The sequence below is a fragment of the Drosophila nasuta genome, chromosome 2L (genome assembly GCF_023558535.2).
Source record: "Drosophila nasuta strain 15112-1781.00 chromosome 2L, ASM2355853v1, whole genome shotgun sequence".
Classification (NCBI taxonomy): Eukaryota; Metazoa; Arthropoda; class Insecta; order Diptera; family Drosophilidae; genus Drosophila; species Drosophila nasuta.
The window spans coordinates 1,650,328-1,675,375 of NC_083455.1; the positions used below are offsets into that span (position 1 = coordinate 1,650,328).

General features: G+C 38.6%; 4 protein-coding genes across 4 annotated transcripts; all 4 read left to right on the forward strand.

The window, feature by feature from the left end:
* Window positions 1-4,616: 4,616 nt before the first annotated feature.
* On the forward strand, window positions 4,617-5,820 carry LOC132795321 (salivary glue protein Sgs-3-like). Its single transcript, XM_060805977.1, has 2 exons — window positions 4,617-5,462; window positions 5,523-5,820. The coding sequence occupies exons 1-2, from the start codon at window positions 4,871-4,873 to the stop codon at window positions 5,579-5,581; spliced, it is 651 nt and encodes a 216-aa protein (XP_060661960.1). The 5' UTR covers window positions 4,617-4,870; the 3' UTR covers window positions 5,582-5,820.
* Window positions 5,821-5,902: 82 nt separating this feature from the next.
* Window positions 5,903-6,573, forward strand: LOC132795337 (integumentary mucin C.1-like). Its single transcript, XM_060806002.1, has 2 exons — window positions 5,903-6,365; window positions 6,426-6,573. The coding sequence occupies exons 1-2, from the start codon at window positions 5,927-5,929 to the stop codon at window positions 6,482-6,484; spliced, it is 498 nt and encodes a 165-aa protein (XP_060661985.1). The 5' UTR covers window positions 5,903-5,926; the 3' UTR covers window positions 6,485-6,573.
* Window positions 6,574-7,793: 1,220 nt separating this feature from the next.
* Window positions 7,794-9,561, forward strand: LOC132795328 (salivary glue protein Sgs-3-like). Its single transcript, XM_060805991.1, has 2 exons — window positions 7,794-9,072; window positions 9,133-9,561. Exons 1-2 carry the CDS (start codon window positions 8,562-8,564, stop codon window positions 9,189-9,191), a joined length of 570 nt encoding a protein of 189 aa, XP_060661974.1. The 5' UTR covers window positions 7,794-8,561; the 3' UTR covers window positions 9,192-9,561.
* Window position 9,562: 1 nt separating this feature from the next.
* On the forward strand, window positions 9,563-11,030 carry LOC132784446 (involucrin-like). The gene is made up of 2 exons (XM_060790072.1): window positions 9,563-9,644; window positions 9,805-11,030. Exons 1-2 carry the CDS (start codon window positions 9,563-9,565, stop codon window positions 11,028-11,030), a joined length of 1,308 nt encoding a protein of 435 aa, XP_060646055.1.
* The last annotated feature ends 14,018 nt before the right edge of the window (window positions 11,031-25,048 follow it).

Genomic DNA, 25,048 nt, shown 5'->3' on the forward strand with positions numbered 1-25,048 from the left:
AACTATCTTCTTGAGCGCTATGTATAGTTGCTCCTGTGCTAACTGCATCTTCTCCTAGGAAATTCTCTTCTATTTTGATACGCGAAAGTGCATCTGCTACATTATTCTCTTTTCCTGGTAAATATTTGATTTGATAATCATACTCATTTAATCGGATTTTCCATCTTTGTAATTTCATATTTGGTTCTTTAATATTACTGAGCCAAACTAATGGTTTATGATCACTTAGGATTTGGAATTTCCTACCGAATAGGTAAGAACGCAAATATTTAGTTGCCCACACAATAGCTAATAGTTCTTTTTCTATAGCTGAATAGTTTGATTCATGTTCGTTTAAAGTTCGACTTGCATAGCAAGTTGGTTTGTGTTCTTTTGACAGAACGGCGCCTATAGTGAAGTTGCTAGCATCGGTTGTTAATGAGAATGGTTTCTCGAAATTTGGATAAACTAATATCGGATCAGACGTGATTAAAACTTTGAATTTTTCGAATGCAGACATATATGTGGGGTCTTTTATATTTATAGTGGCATTTTTCTTTAATTTAATTGTCATAGGCTTTGCAATGTTTGCAAAATTGGGAATGAATTTGCGGTAAAATCCGCATAGACCTAGAAATGACTTGATTTCCTTTGGTGTTTTAGGTATTGGAAATTCAACAATAGCCTTGATTATACCCGCTACCCATAGGGTAGAAGGGTATTATAACTTTGTGCCGGCAGGAAATGTATGTAACAGGTAGAAGGAGGCATCTCCGACCCTATAAAGTATATATATTCTGGATCAGCGTCAACAGCCGAGACGATATAGCCATGTCCGTCTGTCCGTCTGTGTGTCTGTCCGTCTGTCCGTATGAAACACTGAATCTCAGAGACTATAAGAGATAGAGCTATAATTTTTTTCGGCAGCATTTGTTATGTTTGCATGCAGATCAAGTTTGTTTCAAATTTTTGCCACGCCCACTTCCGCCCCCGCAAATCAAAAAAATCGAATAACAAGCGTAATTTTAAAGCTAGAGTTCCGAATGGTATATACAAAAATAACTATAGTATTTATGATTTCTGAAAATTTGGTTGCGATCAGATAAAAATTGTCGAAGTTATTAAAGAAATACTTTTGTATGGGCAAAAACGCCTACTTACTAGGGGTCTTAGTTGCTTTGGCTGACAATCTGGTATATTGTGCCGTCTATGGTATATTTTGAATACGGTACTATGTCGATATACCAAATATATCATTCGGTATATTTTTAGTATTTTTGCAGTATATTTGGTATATTTTGAGAAAATACCGCAAAATATATTTCTTTTATTCAAAATGGGTAGCGGGTATCTCACAGTCGAGTACACTCGACTGTAGCTTTCTTACTTGTTTTGTTCGGATTTGATTTTATACCTTGCGTGGTGATTACATGCCCAAGGAAATCAGTTTCCTTCTTCATGAACTCACATTTGTCAAGTTGTAATTTCAAATTCGCTTCTAGAATATATGTTCCTCCAATGAAGTGGAGCAAATAATGATATCATCTAAGTAAGCAAGACAATCTTTGGAGATCAAATCTTCAAGTAAGTTATTCATGCAGCGCTGGAAAGTAGCTGGAGAATTTTTAAGCCCAAAGGGCATACGAGTGAATTCGTAGTGACCATGCTTGGTTGAAAGGGGTTTTTTGCAATTGAGTCGGAATCCATTTGAATTTGTTGGAAGCCCTTTGCACGATAAAGTATTGTATTATATTGTAGAGTATTGGCATTTGCCTAATTTATGTAGCATCTCATCCATATTTGGTATGAGAAATTTGTCATCAATGGTTATGACTAACCAGAATTTTTGTTTTCCTGAAGCGTCCATTTTCTTTGGAACAATCCAGATGGGTGAACAATAAGGGGATTTAGATTTTCTAATTATACCCTGGTCTATTATTTCATTGATTTGTTTGTTGACCTCTTGATCATAAGCCTGTGGATATTTGTAAGGTCTTTTGTATGTTGGGTCTTCGTGTTTTGTTTGAATCGAATGCTTGATCGTACTAGTGAAAGTCAAATTGTCACTTTCCCTGTACTGAATGTCGCTAAATTCATATAAAACCTTTTTTAATTTTTCCACTTCTTCTGTGTTAAGATGTTCTAATCTGAACTCATTACACTCTTTTAGTTCGTCTTCGATTGCGAAGTTGAAGGGTCTATCTTCGGTTAAGGGTGGATTTGAATGGTTATCTATGTACATATATAAGTTTCCTCGGAGTTTTCTTCACTATTTTGAAATGTGAATTTGTAGGGTCCTAATGTGACTGTTCCGTTCGTAGTCGATTTGAGATTTACTGGCTTTTAAATATTCCCTTCCTAATAACATATCGCAATTTTCAGAGAAGTTTTGAACATAAAATTTTTGTTTTATAGGACAAACTCTACTAGGTCCGAAAAATATATTTTCTGATAACTCAGTGATGCCATTTATTGTTTGGACATTGATTGGGTTTTTACTATATACGAGTAGGTTGGACAACCGAAAATATTTTCTTTTATAAGATTTATTTAGGTTTACTTCATTCATTTTAATTTTTATATATGGAGTGTTTATTCCGCACTTTGGTCCGAGGCACTTTGATGAAAATTTTCACCATGTTCCATTTTAAACAGACCACTTTGGCTTTCTCTTTGACTTTTTACTGGTGGGTTAGGCTCACGGCTAGTTGAGCTGTTCCTTGAATAATTATAAGGGTTTTGACTTTGAGCTTCTTTTACTTTTTGATTGAACTATTGATGAAAGCTCTGATTATTTTGATTTGAATGGTTATTTTGTGATTTTGAATTGGACGTATGATTTGAATAAAAATTATTTGATGAATAATGTGCATATGATCTACTTTGATTTCTGCGATTGTTGTTTTCGCTTTTAGGGTGATAAGATTCATAAATCCCTTCTGCTTGAGCAATAGCTTTTAATTTGCTTATTGTAGTGATATCATGCCTTGCTAAGGTCATGTATATTCTGTCAGGTAATTTCCTGGTTTTTACATTCTTAGCGGTTGTTTTTAATGCGTTTGTGTATAATATTTTAGTACTGGGATCGTTAACTAATGCTAACTTATTACTGATTATATAAGATTTGCGTTCGAGTTCTTCGACAAACTTACGTAGACTTCCGTTCCAGTTGGTGTTGTAGAGTCTTTACATCAATTCTTCATAAGGTGTCTGTGTTTTAAACTCCTCGATTAGCGATTATCTTAGTGATATCCAGTTATTGGACTGCGACACTTGGGCTGTTCTCAAGGTTTCTCCGTCTAACTGCCTTTCGATGGCTCCGAAAATTACGCTGTTTTGACGTACACATCTTGTTGTATATAGGGATAGAATGAAGTCTATCCTTTTGATAAAGGCTGACAAATTTTCTGCACCATTGTCAAAAGCTGGCACATGTTTGATTTGGTTTAAGCACTGGTTTAGGTGTGCTTCCGAAAGTTCAACTGCCTTTGTTGGTGGTTATTAGTTCACACACACGTGGTTTTTTACTACGGGTTTTTTGATGTTTATTATATCGGGTTCACAATGTTTGTTTGTTTAACCGTTTTGATAATACGCACGTAGATTTTTGTAGGCGGATATGTTTTGTATAGTTCACAACGTTATACGCATTTAACCTGGACAATGTTAGAGTCCTTTAGCGGTCACGACTGTTTCTTGATTAATCACTATTACGATTAATCACTATATCCTACCGGCTGCGCCAATTATGTATTCGCGGATCACGAATAGTAAAAAAAAAAACAACAACGATTTATTTTTATTTACTGGTAGACTAACTCTATTGGTATTTATAAGTTCGCGGGCTACGCGTCTTAAGTGAGGAAAGTGTCTTTAAAAACTAATTTCACAATATGCTGACCTTTGAGCTTTAACATGAAACTTCTTAAAGCTAACATACATTTGTGTAATGTTTGGTGTATGTGTTAGTGCATTAATGCTGAGTCCTCAAGTTGCAAGTGAAAAATTTTAATTGACTTTGGACTTTTGAAAGTGGCATGATTGCAAATGTAATAGGATCGTTTTGTTTGTGACAATTGGTCGCCGTCGCTACGAGTTTATGTTTACAATATGATCTGTGGGAAAGAATTTGGAAGAAAGGGGAATAATTATGAGTATGTGTCACATACGAGAAATTATTATGGGAAGTGGATATATTATTTTCTTGATCAGCATCAATAGTCGAGACGATCTAGCCATGTCCATCTGTCTGTCTGTCCGTCCGTCTGTATGAACACCTAGATCTCAGAGACTATAAGAAATTGAGCTATAATTTTCTTCTGGTTTATTAAAGTAAATTAATGCTACAAGCCATCTAGGTTGGGATAAAGTCTCCCAGAATTCATGAAAACGGATGATGAAGTCAAAGATTAAAGAGTTAAATGCAATTGTGTTTATATTGATAATTGCAATCTATCTAACGCTATTGCGTAAATTTCATAAAAAGTGGCCGCAATTTAAATTCAAGTAATTGGAAATATCACCCAGGCGGATAATCGAAATTGTTTATGTTTCTAATAAGATTGATTTGATGACTTAGGTAATAACTAGTACATAACTTACTTCCAGTACAATATATATATATATATATATATATATATATATATATCCTTGTGTAATATAGAATGATATTCTAAAAATATAAATAAAATTTAATGAAATTGTAAATACATCTGAATTGCAAACAATGGAAAGACGAAATTAAATGGTAGTTTATTCAGTTATGCGAAGATCGCATTCAAAATTCTTTTGTTTGTTTAACAATTGTTTTGTTGGAGTTGTATTTACGCGGGTATCGATATCTCTATATAAATCGACCAGATAGTTGCTGTAAATCAGAAAGTAGTTCGTCATGAAACTAGTCACAGTTGTGTTGCTCTTTGTGGTAGTCCTGTATGTGGCCGCTTCGGCGAATGCCCAAGCAACTAGATCACCGGGTACAGCGGCAGCTGGGCCAAGGCCTACAACTAGACGAACCACAAGACGTACTACTTTACGAACAACAAGACGTACAACTGGAAGAACAACCAGACGTACCACTGGAAGAACAACGAGACGTACTACTGGAAGAACAACCAGACGTACCACTGGAAGAACAACGAGACGTACCACTGGAAGAACAACGAGACGTACCACTGGAAGAACAACAAGACGAACCACAGGAAGAACAACACGACGTACTACTGGAAGAACAACGAGACGTACCACTGGAAGAACAACGAGACGTACTACTGGAAGAACAACGAGACGTACCACTGGAAGAACAACACGACGTACTACAAGAAGGACAACGAGACGTACCACAACAGGACCGAGCTGCAATGATAATTGTCCACCAGACTTTCAACCCGTTTGTGGAACAGTTTTTCGGGAGGGAAGGTTCATAAACTGTAATTTCAGCAATCAATGTAATCTGGATAATCACAGTTGTCGAAGACGGGAAGGTGAGTGATAAGGGATCGATTGTTATCGATGATATTGATAAATAATATTTGTCGTTACAGTGTGGATATCCAGGAGCGGTAACTGCGCTCAAAAGTCCAGCAACAGAGACTGTGCTTAATCTAATTCAAAACGACTGATATGAAAAGATTATTTTTGAATGATAAAAAAATAATTAATGACTTTAAAAATATTTTTGTCTTTTTTTATAAAATGATAGAAGGAATTTTAAAATAAAAAAAATTAAAGTGTAAATTGGTACATTAATAAGTGGTAATAAGGTAGTATTATAATTTGCAAAATGGAAATACACTGCGCGTTATCAGGTTAGCGACCCCCTTTAATAAACGTTTATTGCTTAATTTGGGAAAACACGAAATTGTATTGCTGGTGTTTTGTTTACCTGGGTTTTGACTGGTCTATATAAATCAAGCAAATATCACTGTAAACCAGACTGTAGTTCATCATGAAACTAGTCACAGTTGTATTGTTCCTCGTGGTGGTCCTGTATGTGGTTTCTTCGGTGAACGCGCAAGGACGCAGACCACCTATACCTACTACAAGGCGTACTACGCCACGACCAACGAGACGTACCACTACAAGACCAACGAGACGTACCACTACAGGACCAACGAGACATACCACTACAGGACCAACGAGACGTACCACTACAGGACCAACGAGACGTACCACTACAGGACCAACGAGACGTACCATTACAGGACCAACGAGACGTACCATGCCACGACCAACGAGACGTACCACTACAGGACCAAGTTGCGATGATTATTGTCTACCAGACGTTCAACCCGTTTGTGGAACAGTTTTTCGGGAGGGAAGGTTCATAAACTGTAATTTCAGCAATCAATGTAATCTGGATAATCACAGTTGTCGAAGACGGGAAGGTGAGTTATAAGGGATAGATTGTTATCGATGATATTGATAAATAATATTTGTCGTTACAGTGTGGATATCCAGAAGCGGTAACTGCGCTCAAAAGTCCAGCAACAGAGACTGTGCTTAATCTAATACAAAACGACTGATATGAAAAGATTATGTTTAAATGATAAAAAAATAATTAATGGCTTAAAAAATATTTTTGTCTTTTTATACCCGCTACCCATAGGGTATTATAACTTTGTGCCGGCAGGAAATGTATGGAACAGGTAGAAGGAGGCATCTCCGACCATATAAAGTATATATATTCTTGATCAGCGTCAACAGCCGAGACGATCTAGTCATGTCCGTCTGTCTGTCTGAATAACAAGCTAGAGTTGCGAATTATGATTCCTGAAAATTTGGTTGCGATCAGATAAAAATTGTCGAAGTTAATAAAGAAATACTTTTGTATGGGCAAAAACGCCTACTTACTAGGGGTCTTAGTTGCTTTGGCTGACAATCTGGTATATTGTGCCGTCTATGGTATATTTTGAATGCGGTACTATATCGATATACCACATATACCATTTGTTAGATTTTTTTAGTATTTTTGGTATATTTTGAGAATAATACCGCAAAATATATGGCTTCTATTCAAAATGGGTAGCGGGTATCTCACAGTCGAGTACACTCGACTATAGCTTTCTTACTTGTTTTATAAAATGATAGAAGGAATTTTAAAATAAAAACAATTAAAAAGTACATTGGTACATTAGTAAATGGTAATAGGGTGATATTATAATTTGCAAAATGGAAATACACTGCGCGTTATCAGGCTAGCGACCCCCTTTAATAAACGTTCGTTGCTTAATTTGGGAAAACCCGAAATTTCTTTCGATGTGGTAAAGAGCACATATGATGATTATCAAAACAAAACAAAAACTGCAAAACTGCGTGCAGCTGAACAATAGTAATAGCGGAAAATAAAACAATGAAAAAGGGGGCGCTAACCTGATGAAGCGGAGTGTATATGTAAGAGGCAGAAGAAGTCATCTCCGACCACAGAAAGTATGCAAATTTTTGATCAGCGTCAACAGCCTAGATATAAAGCCACGTTCGTTTGTAGGCCTGGTTTTTTTTAAACTATTTTAATCACAAATTGAACACTCTTTATGGATAGTTTTTTTTTTCATAAAAATTTTTAGACAATACACTGTGGCACCATGAAGTGAATTAATGATTCCATTCGAAAGAGTGGAACTGTTGTTTGTTTCATCCTTGTATTCTTCATCAGCGTCAACAGTCGAATTGTCCATTCATATGAATATTTAGATCTCAGAAAAGATACAGCTGGATAATTCTTGACAACACTTATTATTATTGCACGCTGCCTGGTAGTATATAAATAAACTAAATATAGCTTGCGGTATATTTTAGTGTATTGTTTTAACTGTTTTAGTTTTATTGAAAATGGGTAGCGACGACCTTACAGTCATGTACACTGTACGGACACTTTAAAGCCGACTCTTTTTGTACGATACTCGGTTCGGTAATTAAACATAAAATATTAATTTCTGCGGTGTGTGTTTGTTCAATAGAGATTAAACCATAAAAAATCTTTCATTATTTTATAAATGTATGTACACCTCACAAAACTACATCTGAAAATGTTTATAATGGAAGTTAAATTATACAATGTGGCAAAATCCTCTAGATTCCCAGTCTAATTGAGTGATAAATTCTTATGGGATTGAAGTATAAAAGTCTGACTTCTGGCAAAAAATGCCTGGCCTTTGAAGTGGTGATATTACGTCTGGATGAGCACTGTGCCTTTGTGTGTCTTCATAATTCAGTAGAATAAGGCTAAATGAATTAGTATTACTACAGCAATTCTCGATTGACGAAAGAAAGCCTATGATAAAAACCAGTGATGAGCATGTAATACGGCACGCGAAGGAAATCAGCGGTGACGATTTTATATCTTTCTTTAATAGTATTGTCAAAAAGGTTTAACAACGTTCAAGAAGTTTATAAATACCAACATATAAAATCTAAGCATTAAGAAGATTCAATTGAATAATAGTTGAATCAATTAAGTGAAGAACATATTTATAATTCTTTTGTTTGGTTAACAATTGTATTGCTGGTGTTTTGTTTACATGGGTATCGACTGGTCTATATAAGTCAAGCAAATATCACTGTAAACCAGACTGTAGTTCATCATGAAACTAGTCACAGTTGTATTGCTCCTCGTGGTGGTCCTGTATGTGGTTACTTCGGTGAACGCGCAAGGACGCAGACCACCTCGACCACCTGGAACATCACCAGGTAGACCTAGACCTAGACCTACTACAAGGCGTACTACGGTACGAACTACAAGACGTTCTACTGGAAGAACAACGAGACGTACCACTAGAAGATCAACGAGGCGGACAACTGGAAGAACTACGAGACGTAGCACTAGAAGAACAACGAGACGGACTACTGGAAGAACTACGAGACGTAGCACTAGAAGAACTACGAGACGGACAACTGGAAGAACTACAAGACGTAGCACTAGAAGAACAACAAGGCGGACAACAAGGCGGACTACTAGCAGACCAAGCTGCAATGAAGTATGTACAGATGACTTCCAACCTGTTTGTGGAACAGTCGTTCGAGACGGAAGGATCATAAACTGTAATTTTAGCAATCAATGTAACCTTGATAATCGCAGCTGTCAAAGACGGGAAGGTAAGTGTTAAAAACGCAATAGTTAAACGTGACTGTGAGAAATAATATTTTATTTCATAGTTTGGACATCAACCCGCGGTAACTGCGCTCAGAAGTCCAGCAACAGAGACTGCGCATAGTTTGGGAATCAACAATAAAATACAAAACGATTTGTGTATACTGGGAATTAAAAATATGTTTAACTAAAAAAACAAGTCTTATTGGTGAACTAATATGCCAAGAAATTATTTTCTTTAAGGGTATTCAAAATTCAAAACATACAAAATTATTCTTTTGTAATTCGGAAGTATAGTGTTTATTGAAATACTATAAATTTATAAATACATCTGAAACGAACACAAAAATTTAGGGTTTTTATTTATATAGAATTTTATTATTCCAGTAGGTAATTAAACGGATTTTTTCTTTTCAATAATTTTTGTGAGGCTCTTTTGTTTGAATGTGTATATAAGTCGACCGAGTATCCCAAACAATCAGACAGTTCATTAAGATGAAACTAGTTACAATTTTGTTACTTCTCATCGTGGTCCTGTATGTGGTCAATTCCATAAACGCCCAAAGAATTAGACCTGGTAGACTACCGGGAAGGCCAGGCTCATTACCAGGAAGACCTGGCAGACCTGGCCGCCCTCCCAGATCAGCCAGACCTCCTACAAGACGAACAACGATTAGAGCCACAAGGCGAGGAACAACTAGGAGGCCTACTAGGCAAACTACACGGCGACTGACTAGACGAACCACAAGAAGAACAACTAGGAGGACTTCTAGAAGAACAACAAGGCGCTCTACAAGGCGTCCAACTAGAAGAACAACTAGGAGGACTACTAGAAGAACAACTAGGAGGACTATTAGAAGAACATCAAGGCGTCCTACTAGAAGAACAACAAGGCGCTCTACAAGGCGTCCAACTAGAAGAACAACTAGGAGGACTACTAGAAGAATCACTAGGCGACCAACTAGACGAACCACAGGGCGCCCTACAAGGCGACCGACTAGAAGAACAACTAGGAGGCCTAGTAGACAAACTACACGGCGACCGACTAGACGAACCACAAGGCATCCCACTAGAAGAACAACTAGGAGGACTTCTAGAAGAACATCAAGGCGCCCTACTAGAAGAACAACAAGGCGCTCTACAAGGCGTCCAACTAGAAGAACAACTAGAAGAATCACAAGGCGACCAACTAGACGAAGCACAGGGCGCCCTACAAGGCGACCGACTAGAAGAACAACTAGGAGGCCTAGTAGACAAACTACACGGCGACCGACTAGACGAACCACAAGGCGTTCCACTAGAAGAACAACTAGGAGGACTTCTAGAAGAACAACAAGGCGCTCTACAAGGCGTCCAACTAGAAGAACAACTAGGAGGACTACTAGAAGAATCACAAGGCGACCAACTAGACGAAGCACAGGGCGCCCTACAAGGCGACCGACTAGAAGAACAACTAGGAGGCCTAGTAGACAAACTACACGGCGACCGACTAGACGAACCACAAGGCGTTCCACTAGAAGAACAACTAGGAGGACTTCTAGAAGAACAACAAGGCGCTCTACAAGGCGTCCAACTAGAAGAACAACTAGGAGGACTACTAGAAGAATCACAAGGCGACCAACTAGACGAAGCACAGGGCGCCCTACAAGGCGACCGACTAGAAGAACAACTAGGAGGCCTAGTAGACAAACTACACGGCGACCGACTAGACGAACCACAAGGCGTTCCACTAGAAGAACAACTAGGAGGACTTCTAGAAGAACAACAAGGCGCTCTACAAGGCGTCCAACTAGAAGAACAACTAGGAGGACTACTAGAAGAATCACAAGGCGACCAACTAGACGAAGCACAGGGCGCCCTACAAGGCGACCGACTAGAAGGAGGCCTAGTAGACAAACTACACGGCGACCGACTAGACGAACCACAAGGCGTCCCACTAGAAGAACAACTAGGAGGACCATAAGGCGAACAACTAGAAGATTGAGCTGCTATAAAAATTGTCCCGCAGATTTGGCCCCAATTTGTGGTACTGTGTTTCGTGACGGGCGATTCATCCACTGTAATTTCAGAAACCAATGTCAACTCGATAATCACATTTGTAGAAAACGGGAAGGTAAGGAAACTTTTGATTATCATTTCTGAGTTTGATAAATATAGCAATGTCTCTTTTTTATAGCGTGGGTATCGTCTAAGGGTAATTGCCCTCAAAAGTCAAATAACATAGACTGCAGCTAATTAGAGGATACATACACACATGAATGGTTAACAACTATAATGGAACAAGATACAAAAAAATATAACACAATAATGCGAAATGTTTCATCTTGGAAGCAATGAAAAATATATATATATATTATATTATACATATATAAAAAAACTTCGAACATGTTATTATTTGTTACAATCTTTATTATATAGTATTATTATATGTTTGTTCTGGTGTATTTCGGTTTATGTTATGTATATGTATGTATAAATATATTACATTTTTATATTCATATTTTTGGTATATTAATTTTGTATATTTAATGAATAATACCGCACCATTTTGCTTTTATGAGCGGTTATCTCACAGCACCTTTCACTGTAGATTTCTTAAAGGATTATTGTTTTGTTATAATATTAGAAAATTTAAAAAACTTTTTTGTATAATTAGGTTGCGACAGTTTGTAATTGTAGGATTGTAGGATGATATACATAAATAATGCTTATTGCTCGAGAACATTAGTTATATTTTCTAGATAGTTCAGCAAAAGATTTGCCGCTACTTGTGGATTATTTAGAAATTATGAGATGAGTTTCACGTGGAATATGTGTTAAATATTGTACGTTTTAGGATTATTTGAGTGAATAAAATAAATAACAAAAAGTTATACCCTTAATAATCTGCCATAACACATATGGGTATAAATCGCAGGTGTTTCTATTTCTGGACTTCCCGTTGGCTTACGCAATTATGAATATGTATGTACGTATGTATCGTCAGTAAAATAGTAAATAGTACTTACATTCGTTTGACTGGTGCTGATGGCCTGATTGCTTTGTTTTATTTTATTTTATGCGTGCTTTGTATGTATTTAAAATAAACTGACAATTATTGAACCGAATAAAGGTGAGGTGTTTTATAGAAACACTTACTATTTACCAATTTTTCCACGTGCTGCATTATTGTACAATGAATTCCCTAGCAGGCCCAAAATTCCATACAACATTTATAGAATGTAGGAATATAAGTGTTACGGGCACAGCGACTTTGGGTGCGTTTAATACATCGCGTAGAGAAACTTAAAGAACTAATAATGAAATGTATTTTTCTAAAGTTGTGGTATCCTCATATTCATATTTTAACCATACAAATAATATACATACATACAATATAGTCTGCTGGACTTTAATATCATCAACTTTTTTTTTGATTTCACTTTTTGTTCTTTAAAATATATCGAATACCGTCATATATTTCTTTTTGAATGAAGTTCATAAATATTTAAACTTAATAAGGCAAAATTCTCTTAGATCTACATAAGTGTTCATAGGCACTCTGACCTCAAAAGTCGAAAAAGACACGTTTCTTTTTTAAAAAAATCATTCATATCTAAGACAAGAGAAAATTTTAAACTGTGACTTAATAAATGTTATGAAAATGTACCATTACCAATATTTCCTAGAATATATTTATATAATATATGATCACATTATAAACAGAACAACTAAGTTTTTCGAGATGCATATATTATCATATTGAAGGAAATTACTTACTGTCTCATTGCCTCATATTCACTACACCAATCAGAGTTATTTCCATTGATAAATTCCATTTGTTACGTGAATCAAATTTGATAAAGAAGTTTCAGCCAAAACGCATCCCATGCTCATATTTTAGTGGAGATACTTGCTAGTTTACAAGTGACTAAACTCGCGATTGGGCACAAAGGCCATCAATAAAGAGCTAAAGGGGAGGATTGTTGGTGGCGCAGGGCTTAGTTTTTGTTGGGCCATGTTGAGGCCGCGTGAGTGCAATAATATTTTTACGCCACTGCGCGAACGATCAAAAAGCGGCTCTCTGCGGTTTTGGAACCGCCAAAGCCAACACAGGAATAGGGAAGGTTGAGGTAGAGGAAGAGGAAGATTGGGAGGACAAACTCGCATTGTACAGTAGCTAAAGCGTCGACATGACGGGTCAGATTGAAAGCGGTTAGAGTGGGAACGGGGATCAGGGAACGGGGCACCGTTTATAAGCAATTTCGCGAACAATGACTAAATTTCGAGAAAGCCGTGCGAGTATTTTTCTTTGTTGTTGCTTTCGGACGAATCCGAATCCCAAATGTGCGATGCACTGTGCTGAAAATTGGAAAACATGGCAACTGAATAGACAAGGACATGGGAATGAGACCCAAATGTGCATGTGTATGTGTAGTTGTGAATGTGAATGTGAATGCGTGTGTGGCGTTGGCCACGGCTTATCGTTCAACGTCAGAGGCCGGACGCATTGGCGACCACGGCCTTTGTGGGATGCGTCGGGCGTTTCTGTATTTTTAAGTCCACCACTAAATACAAACGAAAGCACTCAAGCACAAGTTGGTCACGATTGGGGAACTAACCACGGGCCGGGCAACGCCTGAAATGGGCAACAGACAGCAGCTGTGCAGCTATGCCACCTTTTGGGGCAACTGCAATTGTAAAAGTAAAAGCGGCCTACTATCGCTCAGCGGCAGAGGCTGACTCCCAAATGGAAGTTAGGATTTTGATTGCGAATCGAAATAGATTTTGTGGTATTTGGAAAGCAGTGCGAAACAACCAATGACTCAGTGCGTGTGTGTTCATTTGTTACCTTGGTGTAGTACGGACAACATTGCGTATACGCGTTTTGTTCGTTTGTTGATTGATTGATAGTAGTAGCGGCTGGAAAAGCATTACGAGTACGTTGCTGGTAGATGGGGAAAGAGCCGGGCAGTCTTTTACATGGCTCAATAGTTTCGTTTTGAAAACTGTTCGTTTATTTTGCAATTTGCATTGCGACCATCTCCACTTGCTTTGCTCGCCATCCTATGTTAGTTCTACTCCTACATATGAACCACTAAATCTGATGAAACAGCAAGCTGAGGTGCACAGAGTTTTAGAACATCAATCAAATGCAATGAATGAGTGAGGCAATTTTAAGGAAATTTGAAAGTTTTTTTTTGATAAATTTGCTGTTTTTACAGTCGTATATAATTTGTTCAAAAACACTATACAACTTCTTGAATTTGTTTTGTTTTACAAATAAATAACCTCAGCCTCAAGTTTTACAAATTTGACTAGACTAGACCAATGCATATAAAACTAATATTCATGAATAAGTAGAACTATGTGAATTAAAGAAAATCATAGAAAAATATACTCATGTGTCGTTGTTATTATCATACTTTCCTTCGATATATCTGGGAATCTAGTTCAATTACGCTGAGCAATCGCAAAAAGAACTAAATACTTGAAACTTACAGAGTATAAAATAATATACACTCGTAAATGCATTCAATCATCTGTCTATTATATAATGACTGTTGGCAATCAAATTGGTCTTCCACTTGTGAGCTCTGATTATGGTAACATCTGAGTACATACATTCGTTTGCCAGTAGACAAGAGAATACTCGTATTTAGCGCTGTAAATGAGAATAAATTCAAGTCCGAATTCATGTGCTATTCCTGCTTCCTTCCCTTTGGGCTCATTTAGAAAACGAAATCGGGTTCTGACCGTAGTTTGGACTATGGCTGCGGCTAATTTATTGGGATAATTGCCAAATGAGCAAATGGGGAGTTTTATTACACCAGGTTCAGAAATGATGAGCCAAGCAGAAAACTGCCAGACAATTCGCAACTGTCCACTGTAAGTGTACACCCGGCAGCCCCCCGCAATTCGCTAGTCCCTTTGTCAGACGAACTGCAAGCCACCCTAAACTGGACACTGAATGAGGCACGTTGACTAATTCACGCTTTTCCTGTTTTTCTGCTTCTTGGTGTTGCTATGTTCTATTTCTATTTTCGGATTCTATTTCTATTTCAGTTCTAGCTTGATTTTCTTTTGTTTTTTTAATTACAATTTATAAATGATATCTACGATGCGAGGGTTACCAGAACAGCACAGGGTATTAATAAAATTAGGCCACATATGTATGATATTTAAGTACAAAATTAAATTCACCGCCGAATAGCCTTAATTGAGTATGTACATATTAGTATGTGCTGTCAAGATATCGGTTTCAATATCCCTTTCAAAGCGATAGATACGCTTCAATGCTGTGTAGATTCAATTTGAATCCGTCTGTTCTATAACTTATACATTATGCAAAATTATTGCCACAACGCATTCAAACTTAGCAGCCGTATTGAAAGCATGACGATGACGATGACGACACTTTTGGGGCTGCTCAACGAGTTGGAAAATACCCAGGGATTTGGATTTGGATGGCTGTAACGATGTGGCGGAAAGCAACCTGTTCGTATGGATATGTAAATTCACATACAAATCACTTGTACGCTCGCCAAATGCCCTTAGGGGAATCCTTATGTTATCCTTTAGCGATTTTTCAACTAAACACGCAACATACACACTTTTTTTGCAACTCTCTATGCCTGCGGCAAACAAAAAAAGTTTGACGCGCATCTTGTCGACAAAAAAGCATCTGATTTTCTCAAACTCCTTCGCATTGGTTTTGTTCACTCTGGGGGAATTGATATAATTTTCAGCATCCTTTTTTTTGGCTTATTGTCAATGCCGTTGCGCCGTGCTGATGATATAACGACAATGCCAATGTATGCGCCTCCAGGATATCCTCCACGTCATGTGCTAGTTATCCCAAATGGGGCCATCTAATGTGCTCCAGTTGCTTCTCAGCTGCGGGCCTAAATGTGCGTGACTCTGACAGATTTTGTCAAAAATGTTTGCCAGATTGCCTTTCAAATAAATGCTGACATTTCTTGCTTTAGCTAAGTAAAGTGAAATCCCTAGGCATCCGCCATCTATCTTTTCGCTCGCATTCATATAGTAACTACAAATTAAGTGAGTCATAGCTTTTTTCAGACATTTACTCTACTCAGTCTCAGGCGTCTTCCAACTCTAAGCAATCTTTCCTTAAGTCTTCGAGTGTCAGGAGCTCACAATTTCATGACTTAATTAGCAAATTTCGTGCCAGCGTTGTGCTTCAATGCATCTGGCAAACTGTAGAGACGACACAAAAGAAGCTGCAATCAATATCCAAGTGCAACGCCCAGGAATGCGCGTCATTATGACAATCTCAGGCACCTTGACTTCATCCATTGCTTGCCCCTTCTGTTCATTTCCTTTTTCGACTATTTCTGTGCTTGCTTCTGCTCTCCCTTCGCTGAGCTCCCAATTTATTCCATCCAATTCAGTGAAGTGGACGCAGAGAGAAAGCGCAGCAAAATTGTCGCGTTGCAACAAAGTTGAGCCAAATCTTCCTCCCTATTTTGCCGTGACATTCGCAAGCTCTTTCCCTTCGCCTTACTAGCCTTTGTGTCCTCTCTTTGGTTAGATCGATTTTTTTTTACTTTTCACTTCACAGCACATTTTTTTCTATTTGCGCCTTTCAATACCCTGTATAATTAATAATGGCTTTGATGCGATAGTCATAGATTAGTTGAAGGCTAGTTCTCGCGTTTCATAATAGTGAAGTCAACGAATTCGACTTGAAAGTTTCTGAGAAAGAAAAGAAGATTTAAGAGGTTCTATAGAGTGTAATTTAAGTCAGATTGAAATGAAATTTGCAAGATATTGGTTTTCTACAACAGGTGATCTCTATTGTTAAAAGGCATTACTCAACTAAACCCCACTTTTCATTTTCCTTTGCCTCGTGATATTTTTTATTTCACAATTTTTATATCATACGTAAGTGTGTGTGTGAAAACGCTTGAGTGTGAGTGTCTGTATGTACATATATAATATGTATTATTGCTACGCGAACCAATAACGATTGACCGGGCAGCGTGCTTCAGCTTGCCATTGGTTTGTCTCGTGCTCCTCCTGATGTGGCAACGACTCAAACCCAGACCCAGTCCCAGGGCCAGACCCAGACTCTAAGCTGCATCTCAGTGTCAGTATTCACGTCTGGCATCTATATGTATGTATATGTATATTTATGTGATTGTGTATGTATGTGTGTGTGTGTGTGGCTACACAATGGCTGACCATTTGTTGCCGCTTCCCTCGCTGACCCGATTCACCTGGGCTGGGATTTTTTTCCACTCTCGCCGCTTTCTTTGTATTGTGGTTATGATAACAGAGGTGCCAGCAAGTCGAGCCACAACTTAAAAGAAGCCCCACCCCAAATATCCCCCAACACAGAGATCCAACCATCCTTCGCCTCTACCTCCTGTCATCCGATAGGTAAGTGGAAGCTGGTGGGAGTCGAGCCATTTTGTATATGATGCGAACCGATGGGTTTGGCTCTGACCAAGCAATATAATTTATTGAAGTTCTGGCATTTTTCAAAATGAAATTCTTTTTAACGATGATTGAACTACGTACGTGTGAGTTTCCGATGTATGTATATATTTGTAGCTTGGTGGTATTCGTATCTGAAGCTACTGTAGCGCGTGTGTACGCGTACATGTGTGTGTTCCAATCCATTGTTATGGGTCCGGGTTGCGCACGTTTGGCCTGTCCATTGAACGCCATATTATTGGTCGATTGAAAAGTAAAACATTTTTTATTATCCGCACGTGTGCAGCTTCCTTCTGCCTCTCACTGATCCCCTTCCTATCCGCACTCCTGCTCCCAGTGGTGCTCTCTCTCTCTTTTGCTTTCGCTTTTGCATTCTCTCTCTCTTTCTCTTTGTTTCGCTGTTGAGCCCTGCCCCGAACTTACACAATGTGCGATTTTATGACTACAAAAAGAATATATATATTCGTTGTAAGATACATAGGAGTGGGTGTGTTTTGCGTGGTTTGGGCGACTTTTGGGTGGTTTAGTTGCTGGGTCGCTTGACCCGACTGTCCACCTGTCGTTGCCCATAAAACTTTGGACTTAACTACCCTTAGGTGCGGCTGGCTACAGAACCTTGTGCTAGGTGAGCTCATGGCTTTTATGATGCCCGATGCCCGATGGCCGATGGTCGCATAGTGAGGTGAGCGAAGAGCGCGGAACGCGCTGCGACCCACATTGTGAGCTCCTTCATATTTGATAAGCAAGTTTTGCTCTGCTTCTTCGCACCGTTGCTGCCGCTGTTTTGCTGCTTGCTTTTACTGTTGCACGCCATCAATATCCTTCATCTGCCTCACTCTGTCTTTCTTTCGTTTTTTTTTTGCTCTATCTCTGTCATTTGCTGCTTTCTCTTTCTCGTTTCCTTTCTTTTGGTTATAAAAATGTTTCATTCAATTTTTTATTTGTGCCGTGCGCTGTTCGTTGGCTCTCGCTCTGTTGCACGTGAGTCTTTTGTGGCTGTCTAAGAAAGAGAAGGGGAAAGAGACGGTGACTGCGATGACGTAGGGTATGGGAAAGGACGAGGGGATGTGATGGTATGAGCAGCCGACTTCTCTTTTTGGTGAGCTGCTGTTTCGCTTGCACTCGGTTTTTATGTCGAACAATTTATTTGCCCAGCCAGCGGACACCACACGGTTTCTCATTTTTTCCACTTTTCTCTACTCTTCTGTTTTTTCTTTTTTTTCTGGTGGCCACAGGTCGGCGACGCCACTGCCAACTCCATCCTCATAGCTATCGCCATTTCTATCGTCCTCGTCATCGTTTTCTTCTTTTTTTGCCCAGCACTCGTCGTATTGAGCTTCATAATTTCTCGCCCTGTTTATTGTTGCTCTCTCGCTCATAGAGCAGAGTCGGGCTGATTACTTCCTCTTCTTCTTCTGCAAATGTGTCTGCAGCATCCGTTGAGTCCGTCTTGCGTCGACGTCTGAGCATTGGTCAAGTCAGAGAGAAGATAGTTTCTCTTCATCTGCCTTAACATTTCGCTCTTCGCTCTCCGTTTGCTGCCCTCTTGCACTTTTATAACAATGTTAGCGAATTGAGTAGTTCGAGACAGGGGACAACGACCCTCTGTACCCCCACATTATAGTGTCTAGTTCCCCTTACGACTTTTCCTAGTGGGGTGTTGATTCTGCGGTTACATCTCCCGAATGATGTCATGTTTTTTATTACGTTATGTAGCTATGTGGTCACTCTCACATATTGCTCTTTAACAAAAATATTCATTTAAAGATTGTAAAAGAATATAATGATAATTTGTTTAATTGCTCCAAAACATAATTTAAGACATTTATGCACAAATCTTACGACACAAACGGGAAGAAGCACAATCTCATTTAATTCCTTGCATACTTTTAAGCAGAACAATTTTGAACTGCTTGCATCAATGACACAATTAAAGCAGTTGTTTTTATTTCGGATTGCATACTTTTCGGCAGCTGTAATAATTCATACAATATTTTGAATACTCATATTTAGCGATACTCAGTTGACTCTCCAAATTCTGTGCCTAAACAAAACTACGCACATGGCTGGCTGTACACATGTGTGCCTTGCTCGACAAATTAGGTTTTGGCCAATTTATTTGTGCCATTAAAATTGTATGATAAACCGAGGGCCATTAATTGTGTTGCTTAATTTTCGTTTTAACGCATTTTATCAAACAGAGCCCATGACAGGGAGCGGACTCAGAGGACTGTGTTATGTACTGAGACTGGAGGATTACCTTGGCCCATTGTACGTTTGTGACTTGTGTGGTTGTGGAAAGGGAAGATTTCGAATTGCTTTTTGAGCCCCCTACTCCCCGTCCTTTCCTTGGATATCGTTCAGTTTGTCTAATGTGTTTTTATTTGTGGCAAATGTGCAAAAAATCAATGGATAGTCATGGGAACTAGGAACTGCGAACAGTGAACTACGAAATGAGAGCCCACTGACCAACGCTTATACAGTCTATCCACATTGTAATTGCCATTTATACCATGGGGTAATCGACAAGTTCAATGCCTAGTGAATGGCTCTGCCCTTTTGCATTGGTTTAGTGATTTTAACTTAATCTTAGCTGATTTGATTTATATATATATCAATATATATATCAATAAGTCATTATTTCTTCATCATCTGCCTCACAATTAAAACGAATAATTACTAAATACACATTTAAGGGAATGTCAACTTCATGCTGAAACTTATTGGGCAGCCCTCGCAGCTAATAAGGTATAAGGCGGAGTGGACACAGCTATCTAACATAAATTGAATTTCATAAAGGATACTTTTCTGACCATTATGTATTTATATACTGACACACTCCCACACACGCAGAATAACGCACAAGCAAACACACACAGATGCATGCAGATATAATGTGGCACTTTGCCATGGTTGGGGGAAGGGAAGGGAACATATCCAGCACATAAGCATAGAATGTGTGGTGGGAGTGGAGGAGATTGAAAGAGCAGTTTGTATATGTGTATGTATGTATATATGTATGTGTGTTTGTCTGTATTCCTTCGGGGCGCTCATATCTTAACATCCTGCGTATATACCAAAACATATGTATGTGTGCGTGCACGTGCGTTTTGTACTATGGGAAAGGGGGTGTAGGGGGTGGTGGTTGGCCAGTAGGTTGGGGAGCAGGGAACGAATATATATGATTTTTATTGTTATTGTTTTGTCCTTTTTATATGTACACATTTATATGTGTGTACACATATTTATTTGAAGGAAATCGAAGAAAAAATCGAGAAAATAAAAGAAACAATAACAAAACGACCACCGCAACAGACAGACGGACTGGTGGGAAGACGTCTGAGCTGGAGTGGAAATCGTTTCTCAAATGAGCTCGCTCTCTTACTCTTTGCCCCCCTCGCTGCACAGCAACGCTCCTCACGTACACTTCCACACTCCCACACACACACGCGTGGTCTTTGTGTATATATGGTTATAATTGGGTGGCATCGACGCGGTAAGGGTGCCGCTAAGGGTGGCACTTGCTGCGTTCTGCGTCGCATTTCACCCCCCAAAAGGCGTCGCATTTTTCTTTGCCCTCTTTTGTTGATTTAAGCGCCCCCATATCTGTCTGTATATGTATGTGTGTGTATGGTGGGTATATGGATGGGCGAACGTAGTGTTTAAGGGCTGCTCTAGCACGCAGACGAGTTTACTTTTCATATCCCCTTTTGGTGTGCGTGCTGCCACTGCAACTGTCAGCGATTTCCTTGTGTTTGTGGTTGTAATTTCCAAGCCAAGAGACGACGACAACAACAACAACAATAAATTGTTAGGGTATTATATATGAAACGTTATGGATTATGATATACATAACTTTATATAATAAGCACACCCCACTTTCAACGTGGTAGGCGTGTTGCCAAGCTCCGTGTTTCTGTTCTATTGGTGCCCTCGCATTGGCCAAAAGCCTGACGCAGACGCGTTCATTGTTAAATTCATAATTTCTGTGGTTAGTTTCATAATTCCGGATATGAAAAAGGTTGAGTCAGGAAAATGGCGGACAGCGTTGCGTATGCGCAACAAATGCTAGAACTGGCCGCTGTGGGCGATGTAAAGCAGCGATTGAATTTAATAAAGATATTTAATATTATATTTAAATTTAATTACGAAATTCATAATTTTGATTTCCAAAATGTTTCGCTGTGTATTTTCAACATAAGAAAGTTTTTCAATTGTTATTTTGTTGGCTTTCGTTGTTATCCTTAGTTTTTCCTTTACTCTATATTTGCTTTGATATAGACCTTTCTAGCATTCTTGAATCTCGTCTGCGGTGCGAGACCTCGAGTGTGTGAGCGTATTTTTCTTTTCTTTTTAACATTCGCTAGTTTTTCAACATTTTCTACAAAAAGTAAATTTATTGTTTGTAGCACTTAGAGCTGACTTGGCGATAGAAAGAGAAAACGAGAGAGAGAAGCGGATAAACGAAAGACAGAGAAAACGAAAAGCTGAAAAGTTGTCTACGTGTTGGAGCGCACATACATTCACTAACACACATAAACGGAAAAGTTGCTCGGCCATATGTATATGCTTGGAATGTACGATGTATATATGTACATACATACAGGTATTCTTAATACATACATATATCGTTAGGAGTCGATGATTTTATTAATTCGGAGTACAAAAACTGAACAGTTTTCCTTAATATAGTATGATGTTCAAAAGACCATATAAAAATATTATGTTTAAAATTGTATTGCATACTTTTTGGATTCGAATGATATTGTTGTAAGTGGTCAAAAAATAATTCTTAAATATGTAATCCTTATGTATTTATCTTTAACTTTTTTCGTAATGTTCCATGTTTGAAAAGTGTAGCTTGGTGGTTACAGGTGAGTCAAATTCCATTTTTATTTGTCCGCAATTTCAGTGCTCCGTTATTTTTATTTTATTTTTCCTCACAATTTTTTCACATTTTTATGGCCAAGCAGGGAGAAAACGGAGTCGCCTCCTGTTGCAAAAACAAATTCGCCACAAACTAAATGGGATTGTGGTGTTTGATAGCGTCAGAAGCGGCCCTCAACTCTTCTCCATCCCTTACCCCAATCACCATCCTGGCCGCCCACTGACCAAGGTGAGAATGAGAATCGCGACGGAATAAAGGCAAAAGTAAATGAAAAAAGAGAGAAGAAAAAATTAATTTTATCCTTTCCATTTCCGTTGCGGCGTTCCTTCATGTTCAGTTTTCAATGTATGGGTGCTTGTGCATGTATGTGTGTGAGTATGTTTGTGTGTATGTATTAGCGAAAGAGAAAGAGAGAGAGAGAGTTTTGTTTTTTCTATAATATAGTACTGGCATGTGGCTATTTTGATTTCCTTTTTCTCCTTCTTTTTGTCCGACACTATTTGTCCTATTCTTTGTTGCCTTTTGCGTTATTTCATCGAGTATTTTCTCATTTTTTTTGTGTGTCTCTTGCTATGAATCTTGAGGTTGAGCAACGACTGGACGCTATTTTTTATTTTTCACCTCCAGACCGACCGTTAGGTCCGGAACTACGTTGGAGCGTCGCTTATTTTTCAATACCGTCAGTTCTCTGGACAGAGCCAAAGTCGCTGGGGAGTGGACATCAGAATGGTCCTCCGCTCAGTTCGTATTACAAAAGGTGCAGGGTTGAGATTGGATTGGTGTACAGAAAAGAAAATGGATATGAGGATGGTTTTGGGTTGCCATATAAGTTTTATCTGTGAAATAATTTATGGAAATGGACAGTGCTAAAAGGGTTTTTTCTGTAGCTTTTTGAGTTAAGATTTTTTTGATAACGATGGTCGATAATGCAATTGTTAAGCATTAGAAGATAATTTATAGCTACTATGTATCCACATGAATATATATAATAATATAATTGTCAATACTTTTCTTACAACTTTAGGCGTAGTATATGCGCCGAGACAGTGACAAGTCTGTTGACATCATCTTCATTCGGTTGGGAAAGTTTCTATTATCTTGTGTCTCCATTTATGTGAATAATCGTTGAGAACGTTCCAGTCATTAAAACGTCCGTTCTTCATTCCCTTCAAGGTTGCTGTTCTGTTGTCAAAGGCATAAAATTATGTGCGCAATGTTAAAATTTTAATTTCACATTTGAGTCGAGTCAAGGCGTGACATACTCTTAACCATCTTTATATATGTATGTATTTCAACATAATCAGGTATTTTGCTCATTTCCATGCCAGCGTTTTCTTAATTTCCCGCCACTTTTTCCATTTACCTAAGCGTGTCTCATTCGGAAACCGCTTTGCTTTCGCTTCGTCGCCATTTGACGCCTACCACTTTGAGTCCTTTGGGCTGTCGCCCGCCCGTCCCACAACACTTGACAGTCGGTCTTATCGCGACAGAGACATCTACAGGCGGCAGCCAGAAGGCATTTTTTGGCAAACGCCAAAATTACATCAAAAAGTGCTACAGGAATGTCGGTGGCAGAACCCACCGATTGAGGCGACAGGCAGATAGACAGTTAGATGGATAGACAGACGGACGGACAGAAAGACAGACAGATATACGGAACGAATGAATAAAAGAGTGAAGAAGCTAACGGATGGATGAATGAGCAACGATGGGCATAGGCAAATGAAAGGAATGAATGCCTGGGCGTCGTCTACACTTTCCAGTTGCCGGCTGCGAGTGAGCGAGTTGTGTACATAAATGTCTAGATTCCAGTATAATTGCCGAGATATCTTGAAGGGGGCGGGACGGTTAGTCAAACTAAGAGGTTGCTATCTTCATAATGACTTTGAAGTGTCAAACCATTCTTGAAAATTATCAGCAGAGGTGAAATTAAAATGTGAGAAACCCTTTGAATGGAAGCACAACAGACAGATCAGAGCATAATTTATAATTTAATTGAAATAAAATTGCTGAGCAGGTTTGAGAAAAAGACGAATCATCCCTTACTCATCTTCTGGTTCAGCTGACGACAATACATTGTAATTTGCTTCAGGCTTCAGGCATTCGACTTTACAAGCAAGTCAATAGAAAAACATTTTTTCCTACTCTTAATAACATGAAACTATGCAGAGCATTCACTTACTCAAACTACAATTCACAAAAGAATATCTAAAATAAATAGTAAGAAGGACAGCAAAACTATACTCGGGGGTTGCCATAAACCCAAGTATGAAATGGCAAGACGAGAGTCTGTGTTAAAACTAAAAAATAAAAGTTGAACTTTTGCCATGTCCGAGCAAAATCAATTTAATTTTTACTCATGTTCATGGTGGCCCCTTTGGCCGTGCCATGAGCTGCAAAATTTCACTTAAGTCACTTTGAACTTTTCGCAAAAGATGCGGCGAAAGTTAGCTACGTAGTCACTCTTGGCTAGGGCTAGTTTTATCTACCTCCTCCACCCCTCACCCTCTCGGGGGAGTGGCCATTAGATGGTATATTTACATTTCCTCCGTTTGTGTTTGTGTTTGTGTGATGTGGCTACATTACAGCAACTGGTCCACTGGCCACGTATCCTCTTTTTCCCATTCGAGTCCCAAAACCCGACCTGTCAC